Genomic DNA, 24,555 nt, shown 5'->3' with positions numbered 1-24,555 from the left:
AGCACTGATGACTACTGAGGAGCCCATTTCCAGGTAATGGCTCCATCCTAGCCTTCCTGAAGGTAAGGATGAAGGATGGGGAAGTGGTCTTACCCACACCATTTGAATCACTGCAGCTCTGGGTCCCAATTCCCAAGCCATGCTTGGGGCTGCTTTTGAAGGACACGCTGCCACTCCACCAGGTGCTACTTTCCCAGATGCGGGGGCCTAGGAACAGGAGCAAGAATCTCTGCCGCCTGGGCCTGTGGGAAATACGTGCAGCAGTTCTGTAGGGAAAGGGTGATGGGATGGGATGGCCTGCGCGGGCTTCTCGGGAACGACCGATCAGGACGAGTGGGAGCGTGACAGGGATGGTCTGGGGCAGTGACAGGATGGTATGGAGCAGTCTCCGGGAAGACCTGAAACAGGTGGAGCGGTGGCTCTCCGTGGGGCGAGTCGCCGCTCAGGGGTGCTGGGGCAACGTCGGAGTCGTCTTCTGCTGCACAGCCTGGGGCGGCGGGGTGAAGCTGACATCAGGCGCATGGCGAGGCCAGGGAGCGCCCGAAGGATGCGGCCAGTCGCGGTTCCCCGCCGCCCCGCGAGAATCTGCCAGGCTGTGGCACCAAGCATGCCAGGGAAGCGGGACCAGCTCTTCCCACGCCCCGCCCAGCCGGCCCCGCACTTCGGCGCACGCTCCGCAGTTCGCCTCCGCGACTTCCGGGGCGGGACCGGAAGCGACCCCGCCCAATGGGGCCGTGCGACCCGGAGGTCTCGCACGGGTGTGGCGCGGGGCTTCTCGGGAGCCGCCGGCGGCCGGAGCGGCGCGACGCATGGAGGGCGCGGGCGAGCGGGCGCCGCTGCTGGGCGCGCGGCGGGCGGCGGCCGGGGCGTTCGCAGGCCGGCGCGCGGCGTGTGGGGCCGTGCTTCTGACCGAGCTGCTGGAGCGCGCCGCCTTCTACGGCGTCACGTCCAACCTGGTGCTGTTCCTGAACGGCTCGCCCTTCGGCTGGGAGGGCGCGCAGGCCAGCCAGGCGCTGCTGCTCTTCATGGGCCTCACCTACCTGGGCTCGCCCTTCGGCGGCTGGCTGGCCGACGCGCGGCTCGGCCGGGCGCGCGCCATCCTTCTCAGCCTGGCGCTTTACTTGCTGGGGATGCTGGCCTTCCCGCTGCTGGCCGCGCCCGCCGCGCGCCCCGCGCTCTGCGGGACCCCGCGCCCGACGCGGGTGCTCAACTGCTCGGCGCTGCCGGCTAACGGCAGTGACGCCTGCCCCGACGCCGCGGCCCGCCGCTGCGCGCCGGCCACCTTCGCGGGGCTGGTGCTCGTGGGCCTGGGTGTGGCTACCGTCAAGGCCAACATAACGCCCTTTGGCGCGGACCAGGTGAGCGCGCCGCGTCCCTGCACCTGCGTTCTGGTGCTGGCGGAGCCAGCGAGCCGGTGGCTGTGCACTCCCCGCCTTGCCGTGCACCTGGCGCGGACGGGACGGGACCCAGCGGCCAGGCGGGGTTCCTCTGCCTTGAAGAGAGCACGAAAGCAGAAAGCCGTGGCCCACCCCACTGCCTCACCTACCAGCATCTACCCATGCCCCTGCCCCGTGTGGAAGGGACTGTAGGAACAGGGGAGCTTCTTCTAGTGTAAGGAGGATCAAGGAGAAAGCAGTATAGACAGATGTGGTGGGTGCTAGGAAGGCGGGTTGGGATCCATGCATAAAGTGATGGCCAGGGTGGTCTAAAAGAGAAAGGACTTCTCTCTGTGGTGCCACTCTTTGAGACTTGAAGGATAGAAATGGTCGCTGCTGTTGAAGGTTTCCCTACAGTGAGGTCAACAAGTGCAAAGACCCTGGGACCAGAAAGCAAGGGAAAATCCCCGTTATTGCTGGGCTTCATTTACAAATAAATGGTCTGGGTGAACATCCTTGTTTTTTTAAAGGATTTGGGGTGGGCTTGGTAGGAAAGGTCAGGGGAAGAGTTTTTGAGTTCACATGCAGCTGCTGCTGTGAATCATCCCTGCCCAGAGTTGAGGTTGGAGTCAGTCATGCAGAGCTTTGGGTGAGAAAGGAAGTGCTAGCAAATGGCCTGGGTGCCAAATCAGGCCTACTTCCTTGTTTTTGAGGACTTGTTTGCTAAGAATGGTTATTACATCTTTAAGTGGTTGGAAAGAGTATTTTGTGGCAGGTGAAGTTCAACTTTGATTCTTCATTAATAAAGTTTTATTAAAACACAGACCTCCCCATTCCTGCTCTCATTCCCTGCAGTGACAGAATTGAGTAGTAGTTATGGAGATGATGCTTCCAGCACCCACTTGTTCTGTCTCAGAAACAGATTGCAGGAGTCTGCTGCATAGTGGGCAGTGGTGTCAGGAGGGTTCCAGTTCCAAGTCTGCTGTAGCTGGCCAGTGGGAGATGCCTGAACTAGAGTGGAAGCAGGGGAAAAGGACTTAGAAGTTTGGGGTGGGTAGGGAGTGCTGATGAGTGCCCCCAGCAGTGGGGAAGACGACTTCTAGGGTCTATTCTCAGTGGCTCTGCGTGTCCCTTGCTGACATTCATGAGTGCTTACTGTGCCCAGGCCATTTTCTGAGTACTCACTTAGTCCACATGACTCCCTGCTGGTAAAGTACCCAGTTCATAAATGAGGAAGCTGAGGCCAGAGAGGTTGAATCATTTGCCTAAAGTTTCCCAGCTAATACCTAGCCGAGCCCCGATTCAGGAGCTTGCCCTGAGCTTTGACTGCATCTGTGTGAGGTTGTCCATACACAAAGGAGACACTTCCTAGGGGAATGAGACGGTAGCTACCTGACATACTGAATTTTGAAGTTACTATTTGTATAGTGATGTGCTTTAAGCTGCATGGGAGTCTTAAATTCATCTTACAGATGGGGAAGTGGAGGCACAAGGTTTTCCTGTGCAAGGTAGGGAGTGGTCAAGTCAGGCTTTCATCCTGGCGTCTAGCACTGATTTCCTAACCTTTAATTTGGCCATGGCACCCAAGCTGCTTCTAGGTCTGGGTTCATGGCGTTGGCCCTGGTACCATCATCTCCCAGCCCCAGGCAAAGGTGTAGGACGGAGCCAGGAGCACCTTTACCCTTCTCTTCACACCTGGCAAGCGCAGCATGACTGGTTATCAATGCCTCTTCCTGTGTGTGCTGCCCGTGTCTTACCCAAGCCCCACAGCTTGTGGTGTGCACACTGTAGTCCTGTCCCTCTCACTGCTCAGCGAGTGCACAGGGCCACAGGTTTTGAACATAGTCTGAATTAGAAGGTTGTGCTCTCCATTTACTCCGCGGATCAGTGATTGGTGTTTCTTAAAAGAGCGCCTGAGTGGTCCTGAGGAGCTTGTCCTGAGTGGTCTGGAAGAACCAGCACTATTTTGACCCATAGTTACTTGTGGAGATGTCTCATCCAAAGCCACCTGGCTCACCTCTTCCCATGTAGCACTCTGGTGAGAAAGGAACCATCCTGGGTAGAAGGACTGACACAGGCTATGGGGTTACCAGGTCAAAGTGATGGGCTTCTGAGGGTCTCCTGAAGCTGTGCTTTCTGGGCACATGAGATGTTAGACTGCTGACCGACCACACATCAGGTGGTTTATTCTTTGATGTTACAGTTCTGGGTGTGCTGATGGCATTGTGATTGTGTAGAAGAATGTCCTTGCTTTGGGAAACGGGTGATGGAATCTTGTGGGTGAACTCATGGTGCTACAACTTATTTCTAAATAGTTCAGGCAGAAATATTCTGGTTTCATTAGAAAAAAAAAGTTAACTATATGATGCGTATAGAGGAGTTCATTTTATGATTTTTCCAAACTTTTCTGTAAGTTGAAAAGTTAAGAGGATGTCTGTCAACTAATGAAAGGATAAGCTAAATGCAGCATAGCCATAAAGAGGAATATTATTGGGTCATAAAAAAGAAGTGAAGTGCTGGTTAATATCAACATGACACTAATTATCTGGAGGAAGCCAGAGGAATATTATTGAGCCATAAAAAAGAAGTGCAGTGCTAATTAATCACAACATGACACTAATTATCTGGAGGAAGCCAGGCACTGGATTCCATGTATTCCCATTCATGTGGAAATCTAGCACAGGAAGTGTTGGGCCAGTGGTTGCCTGTGGCCTTGAAGGGGCCTGGGAGTGGTGCTGAAGGAGGGGCTAGCAGTGTGAAGGAAGTGTGACCCACTGGGTAGTTGTGGTGGTTTGTACTGCCCACCTGGACCAGGCTTTTGAGGGGTAAATTTTATGTAAATGGTACCTCCACGAAGATGTTGGGATTAGTACCCTGAGGCCAGGGCCTTTGTTCCCTGCCAGTCCCTGCTGCTCCTGGTGGGATTCAGGAGGCCTTCTCATGTGGAGGGAACCTGCTTGCATTTTAAGGTATTTTTTCTCTCCTGACTGTTGGTTTCCACATAGGCCCCTGAGAAACCTTCTGATTGGAGAGGTGAATGGGGTCAGGCTGTGTGGCTTTGAGACAGGCTGGTGATTTTGAAAGTGAGTGTGTAAGCTGGGAGTCCAAGGGGGTGAACTATTTTGATATACATCCCGCCAGCCCTACATTTCCCTGTTGTTTACCCCTTTTCAAAGTCGGGGTCATTCTTGATGGGGGAATCCAATAATTGAATAGTTATCTGAAGGAGGAAGATCTTATTGTGCAGAAGGATGAAGACAGCAAATAATGCTCTTTTTTTTTTGTTTTGTTTTGTTTTTGGTAGAGAAAATTGCCCTCCTCTGCATTTGAAGGGATTTTTCCAAGTCAGCCAGCTGTTTAACCTGATGCTCAGTTCCATCTTTTGAGCTTCTCCAAATTGATTTTGATGGTGTCCTTTGACCAGTCCTTTGAAAAGCCTCACCCTGGCAGGGTAGGTGGCAGTTGCACACTTGTTGACACAGCATGGCTGGTAGGAAGTAGGGGCTGTGGCCTGTCAGCGGATGCAGGAGGCTGGTGATGTGCCCAGGGTGTCTGCCAGCCTCCCAGCCTCCCGTCGTTGCCAGAATGGCTGGTATGTGGTGACTTGGCCCCAAGAACGGGCTTTGGTTATGAGTTAATTTGGGCAGATAGCCCTTAGAATTTGAAATGAACTGACCAAAAGTTTATCCAGAAAACAGGGATGGGTGGAATATCAAGGCTAGGATTCTGCTAGGCTAACTGATGTTGGTTTGTTCTTGCTTCATGTGGAGACGGGCTGCACCTTCCTGTGGTTGTGTGCAGAGCCACGGTGGGCACTGGGAAAGTCCTGTGCATTCTGGATCAGTTCTCTGTGTTAGATTTGGTGTGTGGACTGGCCTCTTCCCTTTTTTTTGGTACTGAGATTGAACTCAGAGGTGCTCAACCACTGAGCCACACCCCCAGCACTGTTTTGTATTTATTTAGAGGCAGGATCTCACTGAGTTGCTCAGTACCTCACCATTGCTGAAGTTGGCTTTGAACTCACAATCCTCCCGCCTCAGCCTCCCAAGCCACTGTGGTCAGTGGCGAGCACTGCCACCATGCCCAGCTGGTTATTTTATTTTTTATTTTTTTAACACTTACGTTTTTTTTGGTCACATTTTTCAGCTCACATTTTTCTTTGTGTAAGTCTCCAATATAACATCATGCTAACTGTTCAATAAGATTTAAAGGCAGGAAAAGCAGTGTGCCCCTGTGAAAGAAATTCTCAGTCCACACTGTTCAGTGGCAATGCTTGAATTTGGTTCAGAGCCTCTGTTCTATTCTGATGTGCACAGGAGGAAGTTTAAACTCTTGAGAATGAATGTGGCTTATTTAAAATGCAGGTTTTTAATTTGAGATGATATAACCATATAGTTAATTCAACCTGCCAGTATGGTAGGTATGCTTAACCATTTCGACTTAAAAATAATGGATTTTGGCCAATACTCAGTTTTAATGATGTCTTTTATACCTCTACTTTAATTTAAAAAATAAAGTAGTGGGGCTGGAGTTCAGTGGTGGAGCGCTTGCCTAGCATGTGTGAGGCACTGGGTTTGATTCTCAGCACCACATATGAATAAATAAATTAAAGGTCCATTGACAACTAAAAATATTTTAAAAACAAAAACAAAGTAGTGCTTAAAATATTGATTACAGGGAGTGGCCTTACCTGTAATCCAGCCACTCAAGACATTGAGGCAGGAGAGTCACCAAGGCAGGAGAATGCAGGGGTGTTTGGATTTATCTGGAGTGTGTTTGGAGGTGAGCGTGTTTTTTTTTTTTTTTTCTTTTCTTTTTTTATTATTTATTTTTTGGTTGTAAGTGGACACAAAACCTTTATTTTATTTATTTATTTTTTAAATGTGGTGCTGAGAAAGGAACCCAGTGCCTCACACATGCCAGGCAAGTGCTCTTCCTCTGGGCCCCAGCCCAGCCCAAGGGGGTAAGCCTTTGCCAAGTGCTTTGTGCCATTTAACTGGGTGAGGCATGAGCTGCGCAGTACTTCTGAAACTTACCTGTGAGCAGAAGAACCTCACAGCCGGGTAGCACAGGCTCATAGACCTCAGCCTCAGACCAGGTGACTTGGGGTCTGCAGTGTGGTCCTATGCCTCTATCATTAGGAGCATTACAGGGGTTCCTGCAGCAAGTGACCCACAAACTTAGTGTACTGTAGAATTTGTTGGCATTTGGGGGAACCACCCTAGACAGGCCAGCGTTGGTAGTAGGTGAGTGTCATGAGACCCTTGAATGTATCTGCAAGCACCATTTTGATTGCGTTGCATTTCTTAAAGATTATTGATAGCAGTAATTTTAAGCATTTCATGATACTTGTTTTTTCACCTGTGAAGATTGTTACAGCCCTGCTGCTGCCATGGGCACAACTGTGGTCCTGGCTACTTGGGAAGGTGACTCCTGAGCCTGGAGTTCAAGGCCAGCCTGGGCAACACAGTGAGACCTTGCCTCAGAAGAAGGAAAAGAAAGAAAAGATACATAAAGGAATAAGTTACTGTCATTTGTTTTCAAGTGTTTTTTCCTTCCTGTTATTTTAGGTCAAAGATCGAGGTCCAGAAGCCACTAGGAGGTTTTTTAATTGGTTTTATTGGAGCATTAACTTGGGAGCAATCCTTTCACTAGGAGGCATTGCCTACATTCAGCAGAACTTGAGCTTTTTCACGGGGTACCTGATCCCCACGGTCTGCGTTGCCATTGCATTCGTGGTCTTCCTCTGTGGCCAGAGTGTTTTCATCACCAAGCCCCCGGACGGCAGCGCCTTCACGGATATGTTCAAGATACTGTCATACTCGTGCTGTTCCCAGAGGCGCAGTGAGCGCCTCCGCAGCGGGTAAGTGCTTGAGTCTCCTCTCGGGCTGTGGGACTGTTCACTTGCTGTCACCAGAACAGCTGCTAACATGACGTGGTTGTGTGTGCTGGGCACGGGGCTGCGTGACTTGGGAGTCCTGTCTCTAGCCTTGCATCTGCTTCGCAGGGTGTTGAGGGACTGTTCCCTGCTGTCCCCTAGCGAGTCTGGTCTCTAGTGTTCATCTGGGGGCGGGGACGGGCATGCAAAGGGTGTGGGGCCTCTGGGGAGCTCATGTTCAACTTATTCCACTGCCAGTGCAGCTGGAAGCCCCCAGCAGTCTAGTGTAGCCTGTAGGTGAGGATGGGCGGCCCAGGGCAGAGAGAGACCGAGTACATGCCGAATGCCTGATGTTCCGTGTTGAAACATCTTGAAATACGTTAATGAACATCTAAGCCACTGTTTACTTGGCTGGTCTCTTTCTGTCAGAGGCAAGAGAAGCAGTCTGTCAGGTCAGCAGGTGTTCGAATTTCAGGGGCTGCAGCAGCTGCTCCAGCAGAAGGACCAGTAGCAGGGTTTTGAGATGCATTTTAGGGTGCCAGACCATCTCAGCTTTGTGCTGAGTGTTCCAGGAACTGGGATCTTAAGTCAGGAAGTCCTGTGTCCCAGGAACCGCCCCCCATGTCCCCTCATACTGTGACAAGTACTGATCAAATGCAGGCTGATAAAGAAAAGTCTGGAACTTAGCTTAAGAAGAGACCTCAGTCATCTTTGCATTGTTAACTTGTTGAGCTGCCCATTAGCCATTCACGTGGTAAGACCATCCCTTCAAGCTGTGCGTTTCTGTGACATGACAGGACAGTCGAGATGTAGGACACTCTGTCTCTAGAGGAGTCCCCAGGTCATTACAGTCAGCCCCTAGGGATTGCTTCTTCAGCCTGGGATGCCTAGCAGTCTCTCACTGGGCCTTGGGGCCGCGTACCTCACTGCTGGATGCCCCTGGTAAAGGCCGAATGTCCACCTCGTGTGCCTGCCGTTTGTCTTCTCCTGTGCTTGGGGCCTCAGTGGCCATGTCTGACTGGAACTCCTGCCCCTGGTCGTTCTGAAGCTACACAAAAAAGCCCCAGTACCAACCTTTTTGCTGCAGGCAGAATGTCTGAGGTTTCTTCTAGGTCCCTCGTGTGGTGTGTGACAGGTGTGCTCTTCTCAGCAGGCCAGGTGGGGATGCTGGGAGTCACCACAGTTTTCAGACACCTGATTTAAACCTTCTAGTAGTGGGAGCACACTCAGGCACTCTTTAAAACCAGAGCTGCCCTGCTCAGCAGCAGTCACTAGCATTTGGCCCAGGGTGGGTGGAGGTAGGTGGGGTGGGGGTGGGGTGGCGGGGGTGTTACTAGGAATTGAACCCAGGGGCACTTTCCACTGAGCAACATCTCTCGTCCCTTTTTTGTATTTTATTTAGAGACAGTGTTTTGCTGAGTTGTTCAGGGCCTCTCTAAGTTATGAGGCTGGCTTTGAACGTGAGGTCCGCCTACCTCGGCCTCCCCAGCCGCTGGGATCATAGGCGTGCGCCACAGTACCTGGCGGAGATGCCAGCACTTTGTAGGCCTTACTCCCGTTAGGCAGAAGTGAGGTCTTGGACGCAGATGTTGATTCTGTGAGCTGATATCCAGGCCATAGGCAGCCCTTTCCAGGCAGCCCTCCTTATCTCCTGTGCCTGAGTGGGCCCGGCTGGCACAGGGAAGAGAGTTAGAGCTGCTTTTGTGTTTGGAGTCTTCCCGGGCAAAAGTAATTACAGAGGGCTACTTGGAGAAACGTTGATGGTTTAAAGAATTGTCAACCTGTGCTGTTTGTGTGAACTGGCTGTGTGACATTGGAGGGTCAGTGATCTTGCTAGGCCTTCTCTTTTTGCATAGTGGAGGTGGACTGAGAGGCCCAGTGCGGCCTGAGGTGTGATGCCCAGTCCCTGATGGGGCCAGTCAGTAGCAGCTACCAACTTGAGCCCAGGGAAGTAGGGCGCACGCAGTTTCCATGTGAGACTCTTAACTTCATCTGGGCCAATCCCAGTTTCTGGTCTAGGTTCTCTTGTTTCAAAGATGATGTAATGCTTACTTTAAATGAGAACTGAGGGTCTGTTTAAAGGGCCTGAGTGCTTCCTTGAGATCTGCTCCTTCTTAAGTGGAGAGCCCATGAGAACTGATGGCCCTCTACCACAGAGCATTCTCTGTGCCCCTGGGCTTCCAGGGAGAAACCGTGGGCTCTTGTCTGTGTTCTGATGTTACATGTGACTGTGACTTTATGGTAGGTCACTGAATAGTGTACTAACTATGTGTGAGCTAGGGCTTTTGGTGCGTGTTGACTTTGCAGTTTTTAAAATGTTTAAGTGATAAAAAGCAAAAGCAGTGCAGCCAGTTAGTAACCCATATGGAAGCTTCTTCATGCAAAGGGCATTCGTTGTTTGGAATTTAAATGTTTTTGGAGAAACATACTTAGCGTGATGTGGCCCATCTCTGGTAGGATCTAACTAGTGCCTAAAGACTTCAGAGTGTTTCATTGTCCCAGCACCCATCATAACAGCCCTGGGTGCATAGTAGGTACTCAGAAAATACTTATTGAATTGATTTTGATAAATTTGGTTAAAATATTAATTTGTAGTTTTTAGCTTTTTTATTTTTCCCTATTCTGGATGTCTAGATGAAACATCAACTTTATAAGTTAAAAATAATTTTAAATAGGGGCAACTTAGTAAAATGGGACATGAGTTTGTAAACTAGAAAGTGGATGATTGCCATTTCTCTCTGAGTCCCAGAATTAGAAGGTGCTCTTAAGTTGACTGTCTTCTGGTATCTTTGGCATTAGCGAGAATGTGCAGTCCCCCTCCCTACCTACTCTCCCAGCCTTGGGGCATAGGAAGGAGTCTGGAGCTGCCTGGTGGGATCTGTTCATGTTATGAAGGACAAATCAGAGCCAGAGGGGGAAGCAAAGGTGCTGGTGTGAGGACCAGATGCTCAGCCATGCGCTGGACTGTGGTGCCCGTATGTGAGGGAGACATGGAGGTCGGAGCAGAGGGCAGTGGTGTCTACCATGGCCAAGGCTGCTTGGATTTGCACCGAGTCCCCAAGCCTTGTAGTCTTGTGACTCTGGCACATTTCTTACCCTCTCTGTGCCCCAGCTTCCTCTGTGAAATGAGTCAGTAGATCCTGTAGTACTTCTCAGGCTCATGGTCAGGGTGAGTGGCCAATTGCTCAAGGCTCCAAGAACAGAAGCCCTCCCTGTTTTCCATCTCCTTTCCCTCCTCTAGCATTGCCCTCCCCTCCCTCCCCTTCATCTGGGAGAGGATGCCAGTGTGGCTATACTGAACATGAGACCAGCTGTCAGCCTTGATGTTGAGTAGCCTGGGCCTGGGGGTGCAGCTCAGTGGGAGAGCACATGCCCAGCATGTGAGAAGCCCCAGGTTGGACCCTGCACAGCAAAAGAAAAGTAAACACAGGGGGCTGGGGATGTGGCAGAAGTGGTAGCGCGCTCACTTGGCATGCACGAGGCACTGGGTTCAATTCTTAGCACCACATAAAAATAAAGATTTTGTGTACACCTAAAACTAAAAAATAAATATTTAAAAAAAAACCAGTCTAGCACAGTTGCTTGTTTGTTTTAAACACCACTCAGTGATGAGTAGATACTGCTTGCTCTTGGCACAGTAGCCTGAGCAGGGTGACCAGTGCTGGGTTAGATGGGCCCTGGGACTACAGTCCAGCTGCATCTCTGGCCTGCTCAGTCACAGCAGCTATAGCTGTAGACAGGCCAGCATAAGGCCTTTGTCAGCTGCTCCAGCACATTGTGCCACATTTAGAAACAATTCGGGTAGCTGTATTGTGGTGTGCACAGTTAGTAATAGGACAGCTACAGCAGAATCCATGTGCTGAGCTGGTTTCCTACCCCAAATTTAAATTGTTACCAAATACTTGATTGCTGGGGTGGAAGAAAACTAACTCCTTCATTTTGTTTCCCAAAGTGAAGGCCTTGGAGTCTTTCAGCAACCTTCTAAACAAAGTCTGTTTGATTCATGTAAGATGTCTCGCGGAGGGCCGTTCACAGAGGACAGAGTGGAGGATGTGAAAGCCCTCGTCAAGATTGTGCCTGTGTTCGTGGCTCTGATCCCTTACTGGACAGTGTATTTCCAGGTGGGTGTGCATGCCGGCTGGACAGCCCCTTGCCCAGGCGCGCTGCCCTCACATGTTCTGTGTAATACTGAGGGGATTTTTTCCCCATGAATCTCTGAAGAGCTTTTGTTTTTAGTTATAGACTCATTTGGCTACTGTAAATATTTTGAAACCCTTTTCAGAAAAGAAGCTGAGAAGTAATGTGCTTCTGGTTTTCTGGGCCCTCCGTTAACTTAGTTTCAATTTGGATAACTGGCAGTTCTTTTCCAAAATCATCTCGAGGACTCCTACGGTGACAAATTGTTGACTTTTCTGCTTCTCACTTGAACCGCCATCTGTTCTGAGAGTTGCCACAAGGCCTCCCTCTTGGTTTAGAGAGGAGATGGCCACGGTCCTCGGACACCATGTCTGGTTCACTTGTAACAGTGCTGCTTTCTGTGCCCAGATGCAGACCACATACGTTTTACAGAGTCTTCATCTGAAGATTCCAGAGATCTCAAACATCACAACCAACCCTCACACGGTAAGACCACTGGGCTGACGGAGGTGGACACTTGGACGTCTTATGCATTGCCATTCATCGCTAGACTAACAGCGTTCTTCTGGGATTCACCCTTCACATCGTAGGGCACATGTTTCCATTGGTCAGGCCATTTGTCATAGTGAATTGACAGTGGCAATCACACATCAATTAGTATCTTTATCTGGCCCCTATCAAGCATAGAACAAGAGATCCATTTAGAAATAAGTGTTCCCAGTTCAAGGTCTTGGAACTGAGAGTGGCTTCCCTGGGTGCCCTGGTTGGGATGACTGTCCTCTGGGCTGTCAGGGAGGGCTGCTCGGGCTGTGGGCCTGACGCTCCCTGTGTTCTGAATGCAGTTCCCAGCGGCCTGGCTCACCATGTTCGATGCCGTGCTCATCCTGGTGCTCATCCCGCTCAAGGATAAGCTGGTGGACCCCATCCTGAAGAGGCACGGCCTGCTGCCGTCCTCCCTGAAGAGGATCGCTGTGGGCATGTTCTTCGTGATGTGCTCCGCCTTCGCTGCAGGTAAGCCCCTCTGTCCCCTGCCGCTGCTCTGCTGAGGTGGTGCAGGTGTGTGCTCTGTAGCATGTGGCCCAGGAGTGTGTGTGCTGGGAAAGTCGGCCACCAAGCGTTTCCGAGGATGGTTCTCCATTTTCTAGTTTTTCACTATGAGAGTTCCAATCTTCTTCCAAGGTGCATTGTTCCTTTCCTTCTAGAACTGAAACCAAACGTGTGCTCTTAGGAGCCGTCCTCTGCCCCTGGTTTGGTCTGGAGCAGCGGCTGCTGTGTGGCTGTGTGCTGCTGAACTGAAGTGCTCTGTGGTTCTCCAGCAGGAGAATCTCCATGCAGGGGTCAGCCTCAGAAGGCCCCAGAATCCTTCCAATTTTTATAGAAAATTTTTGTGCATCTTCCTAGGGAAGAAGACTTTATCAATTATTATAGGCTCAGGTCATGCTTCTGCTCCCAGATGTCAGGAATTCATGTCTACATGTGCAGGTACCAGGGAGGGAGTGCTCTTTTGAAGGGCTCCTTTGCATTTTCTAGTTCTCATTCTGACATGTTGTTTCTCTTTTGCTCATAAAGCTGGCCTATTGCTGACTCCTAAAATGTGCTTTGAAGTTCCTTCTTGATTAGTCTTGAAGGTCATTGAACCATAAAAAAACTTAGTTACATGATAGGGAAGCTGGTGTTACTAAGCCAGCAGTGCACAGCTGCAGCCGTGTTCAGCAGGTGTCAGGAAGTTAGTCCTGAGGCTTAGGAGACCTGTATTCAAGAAGCCAGGACATTTTAGAAGAGTTGCCTTATCTTTGGAGTGAACAGATAATTAAAGTTTGCTCTGTCTGAGTGAGGTTTTTCTCTATAGGTTAGTTTCTCTTCAGAACTGTGATGTAAACAAACAAGAGATATACAGAGTAAATTTCAGCATCACTAATGGGTCATCTGGAGGAGGAGCAGGCTTGTCTGTCAGCTGTCTATAAGGACCCAGTTCTGGCCTCAGCTCCTTTCTCCCTGGCTGGGGTGTGTCCCCTGGGTGTGGACCTGGCCTGGTGGACCAGCCTATGCAGGCTGGTCTCTTACCTACCGTCACATGGTACCACCAGCCCTTGCTGTTCCCGGGACTCCCCTGGTGGGCTCTGGACTGGGAAAGCATCCTGAGTCTGAGTCAGAGTCTTCTGAATGCCTTCTCTGGCCGTAGCCTTCATTAGAAGAGATTTAACCACTAATCTGTAGCAAGGTTTTGAAGTTGTTATATAGTCAAGTCACGGTTTTTAGAAATAGATTAATCCATAATCTTTGCCATCTAAGCATGTCCACTGCATCTGTATTGTCCTAGAACATTTTCTGTGTATAATTGAATTGCTTTTGCAGGGCAGAAAGGGACAAGATATTCACGAAGCTCATAGTGTCATTTTTATGTATTATATACTTAGCTATTTTTTCATGTCAGCAATGACGTGTTCAAATTATGCTTTTAGTGTATTCCATTTTTAATGTTATGTCATTTAAAAATGTGTTCCCTTCTATGATGGTTGGTCTGAGGTTATCCACACAGGTGGTGTGCTCACCATACCCATTCATGTCCTTGGGATGAATCATGTGAAGGGGTGAGTGCTGTGTCTAAGATTCTGGTTTATGGCTCCCTTGCCAGTATTGATTGTTTTCTTCTGTTTTTTTTCCTTACCTGAAGGATTAAAAAAGGTTTTATTATTGTTTTAACATATGTTACAAGTCGGGTTTCAGCTCGCTGCTGAGTTTCCAGTGGCATTTCTGGTGGTGGCAAACCAAGAACCTCCATCCCGGGTTCACTGGGGGTTTTTGGCAGGAGTGAGTGCTGGATCATTCTCTGGTGGTGGCGGTGGGGGATGCACGAGAATCCTGTCTCATTGGGGCTGCTGTCATTCTGTGCTCACTTCCTGTGGTCAGCACTTGGAGCAGTTCTGGAGCAGGCCATTTGCTGAGAGGGCTGAATCGGCCGCATGTCCTTCTGTGCAGCCTGTCTGCTTCCATTCTGGCCAGAGTCTGTGTGGCTTTGTCGGGTGGAGTGTCTGGACCACGTGTCACTGAGCAGTTTGTAGGTCCCTTCCTGTGGCCTAGAATAGTTGATTGCCATGAGAGCTCTCCTCTGTGTTGTCCCTCAGATATTTGCCTAAAGTATTCATCTGAGCCCGTCTCCTCTCTAAGAGGTCATTTGTTTGGTAACTTTTTAAAAAATCTTTTCTGATTTTATGCAATTTTTTTTTCTCATGATTCACTAATTTTTTTAAAATAGTCTCTACTAAATCATGCATTTTCTTGAGTTTTAGGAAAATGTGTAAGAGATAGAAATAGTCTTTTAAGTAAATCTGTTGCTTCCTTCCTCATTTCCAGACTCGTGTATTTACATACTCTTTTTGTTCATCTTGCCAGACTTGTATGCCTTTTGTATTTCCTTACAAGTGTATCTTGGATTATCAGTTTACCTGTTTCTATGTTTACCTTCGTTTAAGGCACTGACATCGTTTTATTAGGTTTTAGGTGTAGACAATAGAGGAGACGCACTGGCAGGATTTCAGAGAGTCAGAGGTGCTCTGATTTGGAGGTGGTTTCTCTGGGCTCTGTGTCTTCTAGTTGAAGTACTTTCCATTGGGTTTGTTTCTGGTATTTTTTTCTCATTTATTAAGTTAAATTCCTTGTTCACTTTTATTTATTTTTTTCTGTTTATTAGTGCAAACATTTTAAGCTAAGAATTTGCCTGTTATTACTGCTTTAATCAGATATTGTATACTTTGATTTGTTATTTTGGTCTCTTATTTTCTGTGAATGTTGAAACTTGGTTTTGATTTCCTTTTCCCCCCATTTTTTATTGGTTCATAATAGTTACACATAACATTAAGGTTCATTTTGACATAATTACCAAATCTTGGAATAGGATTTGCTCTAATTTAGTCCTCAGGACCACCACCCTCCACCCCCACCCCCGCCCCCACTCGCCCTTATTTTTAGTGAGTTGTGGAAATTCGTGATGGTGAGATTCCCTGTGATGTGGACATACGTGTGCATAGGAAAGCGAGGTCAGATTCAGGTCACTGTTTTTTCCTGTCTCATCCCTTTTCCTCCCCCTCAGTCTCCTTCTTCTGTCCACTGATCTTTCTTTTATTTTGATGGCATTTCCCCGGCCCCATTCCCCTCCCCCCCTTATTTGGACTAGCTTCCATGTAGGTCTCAGAAAATGCTCAACCTTTGATTTTCTAGGTCTGGCTTATTTCACTTACCAGATGATCTCCAGTTCCGTGGTTTCCCTTTTGATCCAAGAACAATTCTAGAGAATTTTTTCATTTACTTTTACTGATATTTTTACCTATACTTTTGTAAATGATGGTTCATTTTATTGGGGAGTTTGGTGAGATTGTGGCTTTCTTAAGTCCTGTCTTGAGGTTTTGAGACTTCCTTTATGGCCTGATGGACATTCTAAAAACTCTTTAGTCAGGTGCTGAATAAGTGATTTATCTGTTGTCATATTCTGAGGCCTTCCTGCCACGTTGGGGATGGAACCCAGGACCTCGACAACTGAGCTGCTTCCCCAGCCCAGTCACAGCTTTAACAGCAGGAGTCCTAAGTTGCAAGCCTTGGGGTTCCCCAGATGAGGTGCAGGCCAAGGGTAAGCCAGTGGGTCTGTGGCGACCAGGGGCACAGGTCCTGGCCAGCAGTCTAAGGTGCAGCACAGGCTTAATGATGTCTGTATGTTACAGCAAGGCGGTGATGACAGGGCCAAGGCCATGATGACAGGGCCGTGCTGTTTGATACTCTGAGCTGTCTGCATGGAGACCCCAGGCATACTTTCTTGTCTTCAGATCTGCACCTGGCTGTGCATGTGGGTCTGATTTGCATCCCTCTTACCAAGGAAAGCCTTACTTTTTATTGACTGCTTGTTCTGAGAGGATAGGTCAGGTGCGTTTCCAGCAGATTCTCTGTGTTTCTAGCAGCTCCAAGGTCCTTTGCTTGTCTTAAGAATATGGGATTCATGTTTTCTCTGTGGAGTGCACGCAGCATTTGTGGCAAGATGGCTCTTGGCAAGGAGGACTGACCCAGCTTGGTTCTGCAGGTCAACTGAGACTTGAGGTATCTCTGACTGCAGCTCACTGCACCAGCTCCAGGGCCTCCATGTGCCCGCCTGTGGTTGGCAGCAGGTTCTTGCCCCGTCGTTTCCCCTACTCCTCTTCCCGATGATGCCTGCCTGGGACAGTATGGCTGGCCTCTTCTGCTGATGACCGTCAGGCCACATGGCCTAGGGTGTATGTCCTTGTCTGGGCTGCTGCAGGTTTCTGACTTGATGGATTTGATGGGAGCATGGTGCTCTCGGATCTCAGGAAGGCTGTTGGTGATCTTAGCACTCGCACAGGGCTTCTTGATGGAGGAGCTGCTGGGCCTAGCCGGGAGGCCTCTGCCTGGATGTGGAGGATGTTTCTGCTGGGACAGTGCAGTTGAGAAGCGAACTGAGCACATTTTGGAGCATAGATCCCGGAATTTATTCATTATCTCCCTGGAAATTGTGTTCTGATCCTTTCTCATGCTCACACTTTAAAAGGAATGATTTTAGTGTATCCATTGCATTGCCTTCTTCCCAGTCTCTTGCTCTCCCTCATATAGTGTTTTTAAATAAGTAGATCTCTATATCAACATTGGATAGCGGGGTCCATTTTATTTGCAATTAGAAGTTCTTAAATTAAAAAAAAAAAGAAAGTGGGTGAGATTCTTACAGAAGGCCGTGACCACCAGTTGATGTTCCCCTCACCTGGACGCGAGAAGAGTGGCCACTCTGCTCTTGTGTGCTGGCCTGGTGCTGGCCAGTTAGTCTGCCCCTGAGTTGGGCCCAGTCCTGGGCGGGCAGAGGTGGATTATGCATTTCAGTTGAGTTGGCCTCTGCAGGGAAGAGGGTGTCACTGTGAGCAGTTGTAATAACGATGGTAATGTGTCGGAGTCACCTTAAGGCTGTCACTGGTGGGGAAGACACCTCAAGTCCTGTCCTTTCACCAACAGGACAACTGCGAATTCCCTCACTTCCTTTTAAAAACAGACACAAGAATGTGCACGAGCAGTCAGGTGTTTGAGGATGAGTGAGCAGAACCTGTTTGTGTAGGATGCTGTAGAAGCACCAGTGGACAGGGTTGGGAAGGGGGACTCAACCTGCCGGGGAGCTGAAAGCTGCAGCCCCCTCAATCACGGGCATTGTGGTGCCGGGTGGGCACCATCCTCCCGGGGCTTTTCAGAACCATCTAGAGCTGTCTGGCAAGCAGAGTTTTAGTTTGATCACAAATGTTGATAAATGATGCTGCACTAACCCATTTATAAATTCTAGGAATCCTGGAAAGCAAAAGGCTGGACCTTGTTAAAGAGAAAACCATCAATCAGACCATCGGCAAAGTGGTGTACCATGCCGCGGACTTGCCCATTTGGTGGCAGGTTCCACAGTATGTGCTGATCGGCATCAGTGAGATATTTGCAAGTATAGCAGGTACAGCTTCAAGTGTGTCCGAAGTACTTGGTGTTTCTGCTAATTGAGGAGCCCCTGTGTCACCTGTAGGGAGCTGTGGGTTAGAACATGGCTGCTGAGCGTGTGCTGAAGCTGCAGCAAGGGTGCATGGACACTCACTGCCTCCCCTCTAGGTGCCACAGAGTGGAGAGGGAAAATAGCTTTTTCTGGGTCTGGTGTTTGCAGAGTGCCCCTTATCCTGAGGACGAAAGCCACACTTGCTGCTCCATGTGGTTGGCGCAGATCTGCGTAAAGTGGCAGGTCTGGCTCACAGGCCTCTGTGTCCCTGTCAGGGATGTTCTGTATTCTGGCCACTGGATGGAAGTGGGAATCGGTGATTCCCAGAGTCTGGAGCACTGGCCAGGGTTGGGGGGCAACGGAGGTCTTTACCTCTGAGGGGCTCATGCAGCACTGGCTGATGGCTCTGTGAGGGGTATATCACTGCAGAGTGACCTTCTGTTTAGGATGCATGCCCGCCTCTCAGTCCTGCTGCTGTAAGCATCTTAGTTTACAGCTGGGCCTGCTGAAGTCGTTTAAAACTTATGGAAATGGAATCCTGGCCAGGTACAGTGGCATACGCCATTAATCCCAGTGACTCAGGAGCCTGAGGCAGGACGATGACAAGTCCCAGCCCAGCCTGGGTACCTTAGTGAGGTCCTGTAAGGTCTGTCAATGAGCTGGGCCTGTAGCTCCGTGGTGGAGCACTTGACTAACATGTGTGAGGCCCTGGGTTCCGTCTAATACCTTAGGAACAAAGACAAGGGATCCTGAAAGAGAGTCCCCTTTCCTTGGGCTGAGGCTGGGGCTCAGTGGTGCAGCGCCTGCCTTGCACATGTGAGGCCCTGGGTTCGACCCTCAGCACCACATAAAAATAAAATAAAGGTGTTGTGTCCACCTACAGCTAAAAAAATATTTTTTAATAAAAAGCCCTTGATGGGCTGGGGTTTTGGCTCAGCAGTAGAATGTTCGCCTAGCACGTGCGAGGCCCTGGGTTCAATCCTCAGCACCACATATAAATAAATAGGTAAAAGTGTTATGTCCAATGACAACTAAAAAAAATAAATATTAAAAATAAATAAGTAAGAAAAAAGCTCTTGGGCATGGGGGAGTTGTTTCTCTGACAAGTTCTGGGAGTAGTCACCTTCTGGGAGCAAGCCTTCCGCAGTGTGTCTGAGGTGGGGCTGGTTTTGTGCTTCCTGATGCTTCAGGAGCTGTCATGTGGGCGGAGCAGCCACTGCTGCAGGAGGGAAGTGGTCACCTCCTGGGCTCCCTTCCTGCACCAGGAGGGGCAGGGCGCCCCCAGGTGTCAGGTGCCCCTAACCCGAAGCCCTCCCCTCCCCCCAGGTCTGGAGTTCGCCTACTCGGCTGCCCCCAGGTCCATGCAGAGTGCCATCATGGGCCTCTTCTTCTTCTTCTCTGGCGTCGGGTCCTTCGTGGGCTCAGGGCTATTGGCCCTGGTGTCCCTCAAAGCCATCGGATGGATGAGCAGCCACACCGACTTCGGTAAGAGCCAGCCCCTGTGGTGTGGGGAGTCCCTGCAGCCTGGCTACCTGTGGGTGAGCCGGATGGTCTGCACGTGGGAGGGTGGGCGGGCAATGTTTCTCAGGACACAGGGGCCCACTTGCCCTCAGGAGCCTCTCCTCACTCGAGGCCTGCAGCCACCCAGCCACACCCTGCTGAGCTGCTGCTACTGGGAGAGTCCTTGACCGAGGGTCCCTGTTGTCTGTAACTGCTTCTGGGGGAAGTGAAATCCGTGTCACAAGTTCTCGTTATTTAACTTGATCTTATGTACTTTTTTTCCTTTTCTTGACAAATACTTTTGTTTTCTGATACTAAAAAGACGAGGGTAGTTAAGTTGCTTTTTGTTTCTTAATAAACACATTATTCATGATCAATCATAATAGGATTTTGCAATTAATGCCAGTAGGTGGCATCTTGGGTTTTGAACAAAATCACTCAAAAGTCAGAGTTTGGCTTTCCCTAGATTCATAATAGATGTGGGGGTGAAGACTCCCTCTTCTCCTGTGTTTTCAATGTGCTGTCTGCACCCAGCCTCCTGCCTTCCCTCCTGCTTGAGTGCTTGCTCTGTTTCAGTGGTGCTAGCCACTGTGGTTTATTCGTCCCCTGGAAATCGATGGCAGTTCAGGGACTTTTCTTTGTTAGTTGCAGAGCCCCAGAGCCCTCCAGAGGTGGAGCTGAAACTCCTTCCTGTGAGGTCCTGGCGAAGTGTCCAGAAGTCCAAGTTGCCGTCGTCTCAGTGGTCACAGATGCTGACTGTCCAGTGCTATGCATTGGTTCTGAGAGTAGTGGGCAGACCTGGGGCTTTTCTCTCCCTCTCAGTTCCTGGAGTGTGAGCAGCCCTTGGTGGCCGGTGCTGCTCCTACGTGAGGCCTGTGGCCCCAGGCTCCAGGTGCTGTGATTGGAGCACGTGGAAGACTTCCTGCGGACCAGGCTCTGGGTCCTGAGGCGCAGTCTCTGTGCCGCTGTTTTTTTTTTTTTTCGTGTCCTAGAGAGTAGACTATGTTGTCCTTCCCTTGGTTTCTGGTGCTCTGACCCCTTCTGGCTGCTCCTTGTTTTTCTGCCTGTGGGAGTTTAGGTCAGTCTGTGGCGTGGCCTGTGGGTCCTGGGCCTGACTCTGATGCTGCTTTTTCCTCCCCTTGGAGAGAGCAAGAGGCAGTGCACTCCCTTGGAGAGACTCCGTTCCTAGAAGGGGCAGCAGCTGCACATAGCCACCCACCACCACAGGGCCAGGATTCCCTGTGTCCTCCATGCTTCTGGGGCTGGGGGTGGTGGCACTGCTTCTTAGGTGTTGGGTGCATCACTGAGGGCCTGGCATGATCCAGGATGAGGCTGGTCCTGACACGGCTTGGTGTGAACTCTGCCATAGGCTCTGACGTCCCCACACAGAGGCTGACACAAGCACATTCGGCTTGGCCTGTCAGCTTTGAGCTCTAGAAGTGTTTTGGGAAGATTCATACTTCAGAACTGGCACATCAGTGACGTCGTTGGTGTTTTGACCTCCCTGGTGGAGGCAGCATCAGTGTTGCTCCTGGATTAGGACTGAGCAAGTGCCAGGCCCCAGCAGGTGGGTGAGGCTCCGTCTACAGGTGCCCATGGTGGAGCCTGGGCTATGGCAGGGGCTCAGGCCATACTGCACAGTGCTTGTCGAATAGCACTGTGTCTGTCAGAAATCTAAAGAGTTAGCAATTCACACTCGGGAAACTCTGGTTTCCTCAAACTGTGGATCAGCACTTACATAAACACGCATGCTGTCCCACTGTCCCTGCGCATCATGTTAACTTGATCACTGCACTGTTAGGCCTGGGGTCCTCATGAACTGTTCAGAGAGCAGAAGGGAGGAGTCTCGCTTTTCAGTCAGTAAATCAGTCTGTGCTTGTGAGTCTGTCGGAAAGCGAAGCAGTTTACTCTGCAGGCAGCTGTGTCCTCACGGCCTCAGTGGCTGTGCACGCCTGTTTCCCTGTCTCTTTGGGAATTGCTGCGTACCCTGCAGGCTTGTGGGGACAGGCAGTGCTGCCCTGGTGGCACAGACTGAGGCTCGAGTGCCCCTTGCCATGCGGCTGTGCCAAGCCAATGTCCTGCCACTTCTCTGTGGGTGCATTAGCCAGGGGTCTGCAAGTTCTTCAAGGGGTGACTGCGGGTCCACAGAATTGGGGGTTCTGGACCTGTGTGGTCCTCTCTTCTGCACGGTCCTGTCTTCTTGGTACTTTTTGGGAGTTCAGCACTGTTTTAAAAGCCACATGGCCTCGGACAAAGCCGGTAGTCAGCGTACCAGTGGGCGTAACACTAGTGTCAGGGATGCGGATTTACCAGCAGAGTGTCAGCTTGCAGGCACTAAAACCTGAAAATGTTGAGCAAGTTCTGGAAACAAACTTGGTGTCCCTATGGTGTTTGGAATTTCGTTGCTGTATCTGCCCGGCTTACCAAGGGTGCACGTTAGGGGTTTCCCAGGGACCTGGCAATGGTCTAGAGCACGTGGGCCTGAGCAGCCAACTCCTGGCTCTTTGTGTTGAGAAGTGCACAGGTGGCGGCCCAGGCTTAGTGTGGGAGCAACCAGGCACTCTTCAGTAGAACGCCAGCTCCATGTTGGTCTTGGGCAGAACGTAGAGGCTCCTAAGTTGTTTCATAGCGACAGAAGAGCCCTTGGAAGATGGCTGGAGCGAATGCTTCTGGGGACGAGGCAGAGGAAGCTGATGTTTTATACTTTAGTCAAATTTTGATTTAGAGGAAAAGAAAATTAATAAGGGCCCCCTTACCTCCTGCTGGCTCTCAGAGGCTGGCTATGGCTGACGGCTTTGCCTCACCCTTGCCTTTTCACCTGCTCAGCCTGGGGTGGCAGTCCCTGGTACCAGGGAGCTGCAGCCAGCTCTGGGTCACCTCTGGGTTGCCGCTGTGTCCCTCAGCCAGGCATCCCCCCACCTGTGTCATCAGGGTCGGAGGTGGGTGGGACAGGAGGAGCACAAGGGTGCAGAGCCCTGGGTGGTGGTGACCACTGTGGGGACTTCCCCAGGGGCTTGAATGCAGAGGGGTGGGCTTTCTGTGTTGGGGACACGGATTCTGCCATTTCTTGGTGCCTATGGGGTGGAAGCCCATAGCCCCATGCAGGGACCAGGTGTGGAAATCTCACGCCCTCATGCTTTCCCGCCCTCCCTCCCTCCCTTCAGGCAACATCAACGGCTGCCACCTGAACTACTACTTCTTCCTGCTGGCCGCTGTCCAGGGGGCCACCCTCCTGCTCTTCCTCATCGTCTCTGTGAAGTACGACCGGCAACGATCCAGAGCAGATGGGACCCCTGCCAGTGCCCGGGCCTGATCTGAGAGTCGCTGTGGCCCTGGACTGAGTGTGGGACAGTGGGCAGGCCTGGGTGGGCTTGTGGGCTGGCCGCTGGCCTTCTGTGCTCGCGTGCCGTCTACACCCTTCCTCTTCCCTCTGCCCCTCGAGCTGGTGAGTGCCTTCCTCAGCTCTGCCTCCTGGCACCCAGCTCCCGGAGCAAAAGGCAGGTGTAAGCATGTGGCCCTGTCCCCAAGGGCTCTTGGTCCTGAGAGGAGGACTCTTGGTCCCCAGAACATGCAGACTGAGACCCCGGGGCCTGGGGCCGCGGTGCTGGAGCCCGCTTTCCCATACATCGTCCCCTCCCACAACCCTGTGAGCGTCCTTTTGAAAAACTAATAGCGTTTACTTCTGAGGAGGGGGTGGGGTCTTTAAGAGCGAGGCCAAGTGCGGGGTGGGGGTGGGGTTCATGGAGTCCTGTTCGTGGTTCTCCCTGAGCCACCATCCTGCCATTGCCATGTCCTTGGCAAGTCGTAGTGCATATTTCATCTGCTGCTTCAAGAAACATTTCTTAAACTTTTGACGTGACTTGTTTTTAAGCAGGAACATGTGTCAGTAATTATTTATGGCCACGTGTCCTATCTCGAGCTGCAGAACAACTTGTGGGGTGTTTTGGATCCTGCCTAGACAGTCCTAATCTCTAGTTTTATTTTGGGTCTGCGTGAGACTGAAGGCTGGTTGTGGGTGGCTGGGGGAGAGCGCTCTTGTGAACAGAATTAGTGTAACAAATAATTAAACACTCACCGTGAACTTGAGCTGCAGGGCTGGTGGCCGACTTCTATGTTGCTGACCTAGCTGGGGTTCTAAGTTTGTCCACTAAGCTATTCACTGTGTGTCGCTGTGTTTTTGGTATAATTTTATTATAAAAGCATCTCAAACATGAGACCCAGACGAGTTCTCTGAGTGGTTTGTCCACGTCGGCCCTGGTCCAGCCTTGACATAGAGATTCTGTGAGGATTCTCGATTCCTATGAGGCAGTGTCAGATGAGGATCCCTCGTGTGGTGCTGCCTGGCACAGCCTTTCCATTTCCAGTGGGAGTCTCCAACCTGTGTGCTGCGGCTCTGCCGTGAAGCCCCTGGCAGCAAACCTGAAGGCAATGGTGAGGCGCTCGCTGTTGGACAGAGTGGACAAGAGCCATAGAAGGAGCCCTGGGGATTTGACTTGGGACTGGCCGGCAGGCAGGTGACCATGGTTCTCATGGGGCTGGAGGTGCGAGCCTGCTGGGGAAGGAGGGAAGGAAAGGGAAGTGTTTAAGGAAGAGTCTGCTCTGCAGAGGTGTGGTGGTGTCTTTGGGGCATGCTGTGTACCCCAGCTCACTGCCCTGTGCTGGCAGAGCCAGGTTCCCTCCCGGGGACTCGCCGCGTAGGGCAAGAGCAGAGCAGGTGTGCGGACCCAGCCCTTTCTGCCTGTGCTACTGCAGATCATCTGTATGGGACCCTATGGCCCCCACCCCTGCCCTCGGCCTCATCTCATCTGCCCACGTGGTGCACACTGGCCACTGGGTGGGGGCTCTCCCCAGAACCGGGTGGCACTTGTGATATCGTGATAAGTGCACACAAGGCTCTGCTCCACTCCTGGCACAAACCACCTGAAATCTTGGACTCTTCTTCCTGTATGTGGCCTTTGACTTGGTGGTTTCTGGGGTGCTAGAGCCTCTTGTCCTGATGAGGCCACCTTGGGGTGGGAGCTGGTGCCTGGTGAAGTCACCCTGCCTGCTTCCCTGGGAAGGGGTGCAGCAGGAGGGGAAGTTGTGGGCACCTCTGCTGTCCTGCCTCTGGGTCTTCCTAAAACCCCAGAGCAGGCTGTGGAGCCTCCCTG

At 50.9% G+C, this 24,555-nt stretch overlaps 1 protein-coding gene across 1 annotated transcript; it reads left to right on the top strand.

Moving 5' to 3' along the window:
* Window positions 1-335: 335 nt before the first annotated feature.
* Window positions 336-23,619, top strand: Slc15a4 (solute carrier family 15 member 4). Its single transcript, XM_078039375.1, has 8 exons — window positions 336-1,358; window positions 6,947-7,239; window positions 11,207-11,375; window positions 11,800-11,877; window positions 12,234-12,402; window positions 17,714-17,869; window positions 19,232-19,390; window positions 22,570-23,619. The coding sequence occupies exons 1-8, from the start codon at window positions 351-353 to the stop codon at window positions 22,716-22,718; spliced, it is 2,181 nt and encodes a 726-aa protein (XP_077895501.1). The 5' UTR covers window positions 336-350; the 3' UTR covers window positions 22,719-23,619.
* Window positions 23,620-24,555: the final 936 nt, after the last annotated feature.

The sequence above is a fragment of the Ictidomys tridecemlineatus genome, chromosome 2, assembly GCF_052094955.1.
Source record: "Ictidomys tridecemlineatus isolate mIctTri1 chromosome 2, mIctTri1.hap1, whole genome shotgun sequence".
Classification (NCBI taxonomy): domain Eukaryota; kingdom Metazoa; phylum Chordata; class Mammalia; order Rodentia; family Sciuridae; genus Ictidomys; species Ictidomys tridecemlineatus.
This window is presented reverse-complemented; position numbering and strand designations above follow the sequence as displayed.